The 12,501-nt window shown below is 49.9% G+C and overlaps 1 protein-coding gene across 2 annotated transcripts in view; it reads right to left on the reverse strand.

Annotated features, from left to right (window-relative positions):
• The window catches only part of PCSK5 (proprotein convertase subtilisin/kexin type 5), a 739,798-nt gene that overhangs the window by 189,208 nt on the left and 538,089 nt on the right, over positions 1-12,501 (reverse strand). For both annotated transcript variants that reach the window (XM_030193725.1, XM_030193726.1), the window contains exon 18: positions 11,665-11,768. In XM_030193725.1, the coding sequence (XP_030049585.1) occupies positions 11,665-11,768 (104 nt within the window). The remainder of the gene's footprint in view (positions 1-11,664; positions 11,769-12,501) is intronic.

The following is a 12,501-nucleotide window of genomic DNA, read 5'->3' on the forward strand; positions in this document are numbered from 1 at the left end:
TGTGACAGAGTGTGTGTCTGTGTCGCATGTGTTTGTGAGAGTGTGTGTGAGACAGAGAGAGACAGTGTGTGAGGGTGTGACAGTGTGTGTGTCAGTGAGATAGAGAGAGAGAGAAAGACTGTGTGTGTGTGTGTGTGTGTGACAGAAAGACTGTGTGTGTGTGTGTGAGAGAGAGTGTGTGTGTCTGATAGAGAGATAGAGTGTGACAGAGTGTCTGTTAGTGTGTGGCTCCAAGTTCCATGACCCCCTCCTTCCCCCCCTTTCCCCTGAAGTGCATGCCCCCCTTGCATCTGAGTTGCAGGCCCCCTACAGTGTCTGTGTTAGAGAGCGATAGTGTGCAACGGAAGCTGAGGAAGATAGGGAACAGGCATTTAACCTAGCGAGCATCTCCTCGTGTGACCCCTCCTTCCCTCCCTCTCCTGCCATCCGAGGTGCAGGCCCCCCCGCCTTCTGTCCGAGGTGGTCTGAGGTGCAGGCACCCCCCTTCCATCCGAGGAGCAGGCCCCCTACAGTGTCTGTAACAGAGAGAAACTGGGGAAAGACAGGGAACAGGCATTTAATCTTGCGATCGTCTCCTCCCTCTGTTCCGTTTCTCCATTCTTCAGCACAATGCCCTTCTCAGCGTTAGGTCTTTTGGGAGGCTGTTGAGCGCGTCAGTGGCGTCAGACAGGCTTAACGCTTTGTTTTTATTTTGGCTGTCAAGTGGTATGTTGTGCCGGGAGAGCGGTTGTTGAGTTGTTTGAAATATCTGTGAGGCAGTTTGAGGGGGGGGGGGTGGATCTGTCAAGTGGTATGGTGTGTCGGGAGGGCGGCGGTTGAGGTGTTAGAAATATGCGTGAGGCAGTTGGGGGGGCGGTTGGATCAGCTGTGAGGTTTGTTTGTTTTTTTTTCCCCCGCGGGTTCAGATGTGGACGTCATACTGGGAAGGTAGTGGAAATCTGCACGAGGCAGTTTGGGGGGAGGGGGGTGCCGGTTGGATCAGCTGTGAACTTTCTTTTCATTTTTTTTTTTCCACGGGGTCTGATATGGACGTCATACTGGCTTCGGAGCCTAGCAGACCACGAACACAGGCAGCAAGGCAGAATGTTGGAGGTGAGAATTATTATATAGGACTAGCCTAAGTTGACATTTAGGTGCAACCACTTATGCCATGTCTATGGCTGGTGTAAATGGGGTGCACCTAAATGTTGTAGTTCCATGCACAAATGGGAGTATTCTATAAAGTGTGCGCTAAAATAGTGAGAATGTCCATGACCTCACATGCTCCTGCCATGAGAATGCCCCCTTTGCAGTTAAGCATGAGAACCCTTAGGTGCCCAGTTGTAGAACAGCGCCAAAGTGTACTTATATGCACTCAACTACCATTATCTCCCGTTTGCCTGCCAAGAGTTGGGCGCCCTTTATAGAATTATCCCCTTAGGGCCAGATTCTATATAAGGCAGGGCAAGTAGAGCGCATTAAATTGTGGGCACGGCCAATTTATGCATGCTACTCAACTGAGTAATGAGCCAATAAGTGATGATAACTGGCCGATAACAACCAATTATCATCACTAATTGGCAAAAATTGGAATTTATGTGCACTTCTTTTTAGCCGTATTCTAAAATGAGGCATGTGCAAATTCCAATGTGTGTAGCTGAAAAGGGGCGCAGCCATAGGAGGAGTGTAGGCATGTCGAGGGCATCAATCAAATTTGCACGTGTTATAGAATTTGGGGAAACATGCGTACATTTAGGTATGGGCATTCACACCAGGTTTTCAGGGGCATAACTGGCCAGGCCTAAAGATATGCCTATGTGCTATTCTTATTATAGACACGGTTTATAGAACAGCGGTACATACATAGTAACATAGTAGATGACGCCAGAAAAAGACCTGCATGGTCCATCTAGTCTGCCCAACAATTTAAACTCATATGTGCTACTTTATGTGTATACCTGACCTTGATTTGTTTCTATTTTCAGGGCACAGACCGTAGAAGTTGGGAGGTGGGCCCAGAACAAGGCCCACCTCCCAACCACAAGCCTCGTCTTCCCCCACTGGCTCTGCCACTCAATTTCGGCTAAGCTTCTGAGGATCCATTCCTTCCGAACAGGATTCCTTTATGTTTATCCCACGCATTTTTGAATTCCGTTACCGTTTTCATCTCCACACACCTATATTTTAGACACCATTTACTGAATCCGGCCCTTAATGCACAAAGGGAGTAACTCTAGTTATGCACCCTGAGGCTGTGTGGTAGGTGCATAGTCTATAACAGAATCTAGGCACCTAGGTTCCATTATAGAATGCTAGCATAACTTACTATCTGCATGTCTAACATTTAGGCACCCGCAGTTACACCAGCCAAAGAGTTGGTGAAAGTGCAGGCGCCTAAATGCGGCAGTGATGTGTGTAACTTACAGTATTCTGTAAGTTACTTGTGTAAGTGGGAGCCCTGTATATGTCATACCCATGCTCTGCCCCTCTGTTCCCGCTCTCCCATTGCAAATACCTTACTCTGTAAGTTAAGCATAACATGGTTTATTTTAATTCTTTCTCCACCGCTGTCACTCTTCTGCTATTGGTTTTGCTGGGGTGACTTCCAGAGTTCATCTGCTTCCGTTTAATGCTCCCTGAACGAGAAGGTGGGGGGGTGCTAAACAGAAGCAGATCAGGTGCACCAAAAACACCTCTCACAACACCTTACCTAGCACCTTGCATCTAAATCACCCACCTCCAGCCTATTACCGAATGTATTTAAGATCATATAATGACTGCATCATAACAACACTCTGTAAGCCACATTGAGCCTGCAAAAAATTGGGATAATGTGGGGTACAAATGCAATAAATAAATAAATAACCTCCAAAACTCACACCCACCAAAACCAAAACCAGCAGCAAAAGAGTGACAGCAGTGGAGAAAGTATTAAAATAAACCATCTTAGCAACTCACCTATCAGCAAGCAGGTAGATGGGGAGATTAGGCACAAGGATAAACAGAGGGAGAGAAAATAAGTAACTGGAAAGGTATATGCACAAATGCTCACAGTCTATGCAACAAAGTTCACGATTTGCAAGCCCTGATGTTACAGGCAGATATTGTTTCTATCACAGGGATGTGGTTCAATGATTTCCATGAATGGGAGGCAAACACACCAGGCTACATACCCTATTTAGGAAACACAGAAATAGTTGCAAAGATGGAGGGGTAGCTTTATATGTGAAAAACAATATTAAAGTGGCTGAGATGCAGGGAACCTGGAGAGAGGAAGAAGCAATATGGATTGTCTTAGAAAGAGCAGATGGAACATACATCCACCTGGGTGTTGTCTACAGACCTCCAACATAAACAGAAAAGTTGGACAAAGATTTGGTTATAGATATCTAAAAGTTGAGAATAAAGGGAGAGGTCCTGTTGCTGGGGGATTTCGACCTGCCAGATTTAGATTGAAAGGTCCCATCTATGGAATCAGAAAGAAGTAGAGTGATTGTGGATGCTTTTCAAAGTGCACTGCTGAGACAAATGGTGACGGAACCCACAAGAGGAGGGGCTAAGCTAGATCTTGTGCTCACAAATGGAGATAGTGTGGAAGGGGATGATTGTCTGAAGGGGTTGAGTGAGGGTGAAAATGGGGTTAAAAAGATGGTGAAAGGGAGGCAATAGCAGGGGCGTAGCCAGACAGCAGATTTTGGGTGGGCCTAGTCAAGAAGTGGGTGGACACCAAATGTTGTCCTACCCCCCCCCCCCCCCCCAAAATGCGGTGAGGCCAGTATCAGCAGCTTAGGAAGCTTAGACTGCTGAAGTGGAAAGCAGTGTTTTCAGCACCATCAGGGGGAGGTCTTCAGCTGGCGAAGCTTGGGATCCTCACTAGCTAGCACTAAATATGTGCAGCTGTTAGGTGGGCCTGAGCCCTAAGTGGATGGGCCCCAGCCCACCCAGGCCCACCTGTGGCTATGCCACTGGGCAGTAGAAGAGAGAATATGGTAAAATTATGTATAATCATACCTGATAATTTTCTTTCCATTAATCATAGCTGATCAATCCATAGACTGGTGGGTTGTGTCCATCTACCAGCAGGTGGAGATAGAGAGCAAACTTTTGCCTCCCTATATGTGGTCATGTGCTGCCGGAAACTCCTCAGTATGTCGATATCAAAGCTCCATCCGCAGGACTCAGCACTTAGAGAATTACACCCACGAAGGGACACTCTGCCCAGCTCACCACCGCCGAAACGGGGGAGGGGAATTAACCCAGCTCATCCCCACACAAGTGGGGGAGGGGAATCCGTCCAACTCATCCCCGCGGAGCGGGGGAGGGACACCACACCCGCCGATGCGGGGGGATCTGGCTTATCCTGCAACCGCAACCGCGGGAGGAGCTGACTGACCCTAACACCGCCGAAGCGGGAGGGGTACAAAGCTGCCCTACAGCCGCACGAAGCGGGAGGGAGTGCCGGCAGAATTTATGTCTCAATCCAGCCCCGTAAAACGGAGGGGAGAGGAATGCAGCAGCTCACTGTAACACAAACTCGTCTCAACTCTTGAAGAATCCAAGTGAAAGAAGAACTTGAACACGAAGTCCTCCTGAAGTAACTGAAGGCTAAACTTGAACCTAAAATTCAACCAGAATATAAACAGTACAGATATCTGGGAGGGGCTATGGATTGATCAGCTATGATTAATGGAAAGAAAATTATCAGGTATGATTATACATAATTTTACCTTCCATATCATCAAGCTGATCAATCCATAGACTGGTGGGATGTACCGAAGCAGTACTCACCCAGGGCGGGACATAGAAATCCCTGACCTCAACACTGAAGCTCCAAACCGGGCCTCCGCCCGTGCAGCCACAGTCAAACGGTAATGCTTGGAGAATGTATGAGCCGAAGCCCCGTTGCCGCCTTGCATATCTCTTCCAAGGAGACGGATCCGGCCTCTGCCCTCGAGGCCGCCTGAGCTCTCGTGGAGTGAGCCTTCAGCTGGATAGGCGGCACCTTCCCCGCGGCCACATAAGCCGCTGCAATGGCTTCCTTGACCCATCTTGCCACTGTAGGCTTAGCAGCCTGCAGACCCTTACGAGGACCTGCAAACAGGACAAACAGATGATCCGATTTCCGGAAATCATTGGTCACTTCCAAGTATCTGATGATGACTCGTCTCACATCCAGATATTCAAGAGCAGAGTACTCCTCTGGGTAGTCCTCCCTACGAAAGGAAGGGAGACAGAGCTGCTGATTCACATGGAAGCGAGAAACAATCTTGGGCAGGAAGGAAGGCACTGTGCGAATAGTCACTCCTGCCTCAGTGAACTGCAGAAAAGGCTCTCGACATGAGAGCGCCTGGAGCTCGGAAACTCTTCTGGCTGAAGTGATAGCCACCAAAAAGACTGCTTTCAACGTCAGGTCTTTCAGAGATGCCCTCGACAAGGGTTCAACAGGCGGCTTCTGCAATGCTCTTATCACCAGGTTGAGATTCCACGCAGGCACCACTGAGTGCAGAGGAGGGCGCAGGTGATTAACTCCCTTGAGAAAGCGCACCACATCTGGCTGCGAAGCCAGGGAAGCACCCTTCAGGCGGCCCCTGAAGCAAGCCAGAGCCGCTACCTGGACTTTAAGGGAACTGAGCGACAGGCCTTTCTCCAGACCTTCTTGCAGGAACGCCAACACTGAAGAAATTGGAGCAGTGAAGGGAGAAAGTGAGCCTGCTTCACACCATGCTGCAAAGATACGCCAAACCCTGGCGTAAGCAGTAGAAGTAGAGCGCTTCCTCGCTCTCAGCATAGTGGCGATGACCTTGTCTGAGAAGCCCTTCTTCCTCAGACGCTGCCGCTCAATAGCCAGGCCGTAAGACCAAAGGGAGAGGGATCCTCCATCACCACGGGACCCTGATGTAACAGGCCCTGCTCCACTGACAGCCGCAGAGGATCGTCGACTGAGAGCCTGATCAAGTCCGCATACCAGGGACGTCTGGGCCAATCCGGACCCACCAGGATTACCCTGCCGGGATGCTTTGCCACCCGGTCTAGCACCCTGCCGAACATGGGCCAGGGCGGGAACACATAGAGGAGCTCTTGTGTCGGCCACTGTTGGAGAAGAGCATCTACTCCCAGGGATCGAGGGTCCCGTCCTCTGCTGAAAAAGTGCGGCACTTGGCAATTGGCCGATGACGCCATCAGATCTAGGCTCGGCTGGCCCCAGCGCTTCGTGATGTCCAAGAACGCCTGAGCAGATAGTTGCCACTCTCCGGGCTCCAAGGTATGGCGACTGAGAAAGTCCGCCTTGACATTCATGACTCCGGCAATGTGGGCCGCTGAAAGCTGCTCCAGGTTCGCTTCCGCCCACTGGCAAAGACTCATAGCCTCCTTGGCTAGAGGGGCGCTCTTGGTACCTCCCTGGCGGTTGATATAGGCCACAGCCGTGGCATTGTCTGACAGGACCCGTACAGGCTACAACACCAGTACCGGGATGAACTCCAATAACACCAACCGAATGGCTCTGAGTTCCAGGAGGTTGATAGACCACTTGCCTCTGCAGGAGACTAGAGCCCCTGCGCTGTCCTTCCCAAGCAGTGGGCTCCCCAGCCCATCAAAGAGGCGTCTGTCGTGACGACAATCCACTCCGGGGTCACCAGAGGCAATCCTGCAGACAACTTGTCTGTCTGCGTCCACCAGCTCAGCGCCTTGCGCACTGCTGGGTCCACGGAAAGGCGCACAGCATAATCCTCCGACATCGGATTCCAGCGCTGCAGCAGAGATAGCTGTAGTGGTCTCATATGAGCCCTGGCCCAGGGCACTACTTCCATCGTGGCCGTCATAGAGCCCAACAGCTGCACGTAGTCCCAAGCCCGAATAGGAGAGGCTACTAGGAACTAGTACACCTGAGCCTGAAGCTTGACAATCCGATTGTCTGGCAGGAACACTCTGCCCACTTGGGTGTCGAATCGAACTCCCAGATACTCCAGGGACTGAGTCGGGCGCAGCTGGCTCTTCTTCCAGTTGATGATCCATCCCAGGGAGCTCACCAGAGCAACTACCCGGTCCATAGCTTTGCCGCACTCTGCATAAGAGGGGGCTCGGATCAACCAGTCGTCCAGATAAGGATGGACTTGTACTCCTTCCTTTAGCAGGAAGGCCGCTATGACCCCCATTACTTTGGAAAAGGTCCGCGGAGCAGTAGCCAACCCGAAAGGGAGGGCTCTGAACTGGAAGTGTCGTCTCAGGACTGTAAAACGCAGAAAGCGTTGGAGAGGAGGCCAGATGGGAATATGCAGGTACGCTTCCTTGATGTCCAAGGAAGCCAAGAACTCTCCTGCCTTCACTGCCGCTATAACAGAGCGGAGAGTCTCCATGCGAAAGTGCCTCACTTTCCAGGCCCGATTGACCCCTTTGAGGTCGAGGATAGGCCGGACAGAACCTCCTTTCTTTGGAACCACAAAGTAAATGGAGTAACGTCCCTTGCCAATCTGATTTTTTGGCACCGGAACGACCGCACCCAGGCGGATCAGGTTGTCCAAGGTCTGCTGCACTGCCACAGCTTGACCGGAGACTTGCAGGGAGAGAGTACAAACCCGTCTCTTAAGGGTTGGCAGAACTCTAGCTTGTAGCCGTCTCTGATGACTTCCAGCACCCACGCGTCTGAAGTTATAGTGGTCCACTCGCCCAGAAACGAGGACAGCCGTCCTCCAATCTGCACTGGGGCGTGGACCAAGGCCCCGTCATTGGGTACGAGACCCTGGGGGAGGACCGGAGGGAGCACCTCCGGGACGGCGGTCTCTGCGAAAGGAATGCTGCTTGGGGGAGAAATTCCTCTTGAAGGAAGAGGGGGCAGAGGAACCCGACTTGCCCGGGCGGTACCGACGGGCTTCCAGCAACCGTCCTCTGGAGGTACCGGGACGAGTACTAGCCCGAGCCCTGACCTCTGGTAATTTCTTGCCCTTAGACGTGCCGAGATCGGTCACGATTTTGTCCAGCTCGACCCCAAAGAGCAGCTTGCCTTTAAAAGGCAACCTAGCCAGGCGGGATTTAGAGGCGTGGTCAGCAGACCAATGTTTCAGCCAAAGCCACCGCCGCGCAGAGACTGTCTGAGCCATGCCCTTAGCTGAGGCTCTCAAGACATCATACAGCAAGTCTGCCAAATAGGCTAAGCCCGATTCCAGGGCCGGCCAATCAGCCCTCAAGGAAAGATCCGAGGGGGAAGCCCGCTGCACCATAGTCAGGCACGCCCTGGCCACATAGGAGCCGCAAACTGAGGCCTGCAAACTTAACGCAGCTGCCTCAAAGGACGACCTTAAGGCCGCCTCCAATCTTCTGTCTTGGGCGTCCTTTAGGGCCGTGCCACCTTCCACCGGCAACGCCGTTTTCTTAGTCACCGCAGTGATTAAAGAATCCACGGTAGGCCACAGATAGGCCTCACGTTCACTCACAGCCAAAGGATAGAGGCGGGACATAGCCCTAGCCACTTTAAGGCTCGTTTCCGGGACATCCCATTGAGCCGCAATTAAGGTGTGCATGGCATCATGCACGTGGAAGGATCTAGGCGGGCGCTACGTCCCCAGCATAATGGCAGAGCCAACAGGGGCTGAGGGAGAGACGTCCTCCGGAGAGGAAATCTTCAAAGTGTCCATGGCCTGTAACAACAGGTTGGGCAAATCCTCTGGGCTAAAAAGCCGCGCTGCAGAGGGGTCATCCGCTCCATCCGAGCGGGGATCTATCTCCTCCAAGGAATCCGCAGAGGACCGTTGGGAGACCTCAGACACGCTGCCCTCATCTACATCGGAGGAGACAAAGTCCTCCAAGGCCTGGAAATCAACCCGAGGGCATTTACCTCTGGGAACCTCAACCTCTTATCAGAAGAGGGAGCAGGGGCAGCGTTTTGCATGAGGAAAGCCTGATGCAGCAGCAAAACAAACTCGGGGGAGAAACCCCCCAGACTGTGCACTTCCGCAGCCTGGGCAACAGCCCTAGACGCACTCTCAACCGGCGCTCGCAATAGCGGGGGAGAGACATGCTGCGCATCCAAAATGGCGTCCGGCGCGAAACTCCGCGAAGGAGCCGCGCGGGAAGAACGGCGCTTAACTTTAGCCGCTTTTGTGCCGTCGCCCAAATTAAGGGCGTTCATGGCATTAATGTCTCCAACCTCAAGGGCGGCCCACGAAGAAGCCGTCCGAGCCGCGTGGCCGGCCAAGATGGCGGAGGCGAGGAGCGGGGGATGGGCGTTTATGGCGGGAAAAAACCGCCACGCCGGAGGAACGACCGGGACTTCATCGGTCACTAAACTGTCACCCATCAAGGGCGAATCAGGTTGTAAAACCCCCGCATCCCCTCTAGAAGCGCTCCAGCGATCCGGGGAGCGACCCTTTGCGCCCTCGCCCTCCGACGCCATTGCCACGAGGAGAAGAATCGGGGAACCCCCTGCCCGCTATAAAAAGGTAAAATTACCTGCTTGCCGCTCCGAGCTGTAACGAACTGGTGTCCCAGTGAGTAGCTGCAATGAACGTTTAAAGAAACGTCGAATTAAACGCCTTTAAAGACGTTTAAAATTTTTTTTTTTTTTTTTTTTAAACGGAGCCAGCGGGAGGGGGGAGAAAAGGAGGGACCTGGCACCACCAGGTTTGCACTTGCTCAAAAGAGCCCTCAACCCCAGGCCTCAACAAAACCTAAGGATTAGGCTTGGAGGCCTAGCCAGAGCTGCTGCTGTGTGTGACCACCACCTGCTGAGATAGAGAACATACTGAGGAGTTTCCGGCAGCACATGACCACATATAGGGAGGCAAAAGTTTGCTCTCTATCTCCACCTGCTGGTAGATGGACACAACCCACCAGTCTATGGATTGATCAGCTTGATGATATGGAAAGGTTGGATTCAGAAAGATGCTGCCGTATAAACCGATGCCCCCTTAGCTACCATCAGAGATGCAGCCCAACCTGACCAGCTTACATGTAGTCTCGTTCTAGTCAGGATAGCAAAGGGGTGGCAGCTCAATTTTTTTGGGTGTGTCACTCTGTAGTTAAGCCTATGGTCACAGAGTATCATTTTCTGTCCCTTCTAGAAGAAAACAAATGCTCTCAGAAATAATTTGTGCAAACAGAAACATTACAGATATTTTGTCCTCTGTCATCAAATTTAAGGATTGTCCAAAAGTCCTGTTTTTTTTTTTTGCCTAAACTTTCACTTGCATAACTTTCATTATTATTTCTTTTTACTCCCTTTTTTCATTACTGTTTATTTCTCCACTCTATACATCATGAGCGGTGCAATGCGCCACTCCGCCTGTTGGCAAGATTTGCTACAGTCAGAGCATCTGCCTTTCCTCCCGTTCACCTGCATGATAAGCCTCCTCTCTACAGAATTCTGACCCTGCCAGTTTAATTACACATTTTTTTCATTTGTGTAGAACATTTTGCCACAGTAGAAGAAAGAATGAGAAGGATGAAGGTAAAAGATGTACTAGTTTAAACTATGCAAGCCAACAGACTTGCAGCCTCTTGGTCATCTTTTTTTTATTTTTTTTTAACTTTGTTATTTCCAGGCACACATAAGTTATATTCCATCAGACATGATAAGTTGCATCTGGAACCCTACTTTTGCCTGCTGCCCTTAAAAGTGGCTCTTACTCTGTAGAAATAGTCCAAAAAACAAATTGTAAATAATAACATTTCACTGAACTAAGTTAACACATCTACATTTAGCTTTTGAGCTTCATCAGCTCAGTGCAGTTAGAGAGTTTAAACAGAACACAGGCATCAGATGCCAAGCTGACCTGTAGGTTTTAAACCCATTGTAACTGCCCTGTCTTTTCACTGATCTGATAAAGGGAAAAGTTCTCAAAAGCTAGTCATACATGTATTGAGTTCATCTTTAATGCCCTTAATACATTTTTTCAAATAAAATTTCAAACCACTGAAAAAAAAAGAAATACAAATCAACATCACTACTCACTGCTGAATATTTCATAGAAGTACTGTACCAAAGGCTGACTGAGCGGTGCAGCCTCACATGGTGCAAATATGGAGAGGCACAAAAATTGCTCCCAGCCCACCATCTGCTCTTATTGGAATAGTGAGGCAGGTGGGTCGGGGAGGGGCACAAGTGGGCAAGTCACACAGGGCCAGGGCTGGCCCAAGGGTATCTGATACCCTAGACGAACCTTTAGCCGTGCATGCCACCAGGGGGTGACTCAAGGCCTTCCCCTCATATCCACATCTCCTCTTCTTTTCTCCACCCCTCCACGGTGTAGCATCTCCTTTCCCCTACCACCTCTCCCCTTTCCTTCCTCCTCCCACCCCTCAGATGTTCAGCACCTCTCTCCTTTCCTTCCTCCCCCCACTACTGTGGTGTTCAGCATCTCCCCTTCCACCCCCTCCCCCACAAGGTGTTCAGGCAGCTTCCTTTCTCTTCCCTTACCTACCCTCTCCAGGGTAGCATCGGTGTGGCAGTCAGCATATCTTAAGAAGACTCATCACAGCCAGCAGAGGCAGGATCTGGTAGGCCTTGAACATGTGCAAGTCCCCATGCTTGCCACAATAAATCTTCCTTAAAGGACATTGACTGTTATGTCTGTGCTGCTCCCCCCGCCCCCCAAATTATGCTGCTCTAGGCAGATGTTTAATTCACCTAGTATTCAGTACAACTATAGCTGGTTTTGGGCCTGCTCCACAGTGAAGGCCTTTTTGAGGTACCTGAGCATGTAGCACATGTCCGGTGGCAGTGATCACATTCCTTCTTGTGGCTATTGTAAAATGTTCCATTTTCACAGCTAACAACGCATACAGATCCCTGCAAACTAATACAAAAAAGAAAAAGAAAATGAAGGAAGAACTCAAAATACTCTCTTTTTGTGATAAACTACAGTTTTCATTTTGATTTTACACCAGTCAGATGAATTGTACTAGGGGAAGTAGTTTAAGTTTGAAGGGTTTTTAAAATAAATAAATAAATGCTATGAGGTAAAACATTAAAAACACCAAGAAGGCTTAGTCCACAAGAGGTAAAGAAATTCTGAGCAATTTCTACAGATTCAGCTGGGACATGCATGCTGCTCTGGCATTCCCCTTTCCTGATTCAGCAAGGTCTTTTCACAATAGATACTGAATGGTAGAAAAAGCCAAGAATCAGGCTTTCAGTGTTCTTCTGATCTTAAATATTTTGCTGGTACTAGCCTCTTTTGTTGGAACTGGTCATGTCTGTTCCACTGATCAGAGAAAAAGATGGATAATGTTTTAGTACCAAAGGCCTCTGTTTGAGCGTGCTCTATAGATAAAGTACGTAGCCGTAACCCTATTAAGTCTTGGTTCTCAAATGTGGCCTGGGGGACCACCAGCCAGTTTGGTTTTCAGGGTATCCTTAATGAATATGCATGAGACAGATTTGCAGTTGTCAACTCAATTATATGCATAACTCTCAGGTATATTCATTGAGAAAAAAATAAATAGAGACTGGACCCTGTGTCACACTTAACAAAATATCTATATATATATTTTTTTTGGTTAAGTGTGACACAGGGTCCAATCTCTATT

This window comes from Microcaecilia unicolor, chromosome 2 (genome assembly GCF_901765095.1).
Source record: "Microcaecilia unicolor chromosome 2, aMicUni1.1, whole genome shotgun sequence".
Lineage (NCBI taxonomy): Eukaryota > Metazoa > Chordata > Amphibia > Gymnophiona > Siphonopidae > Microcaecilia > Microcaecilia unicolor.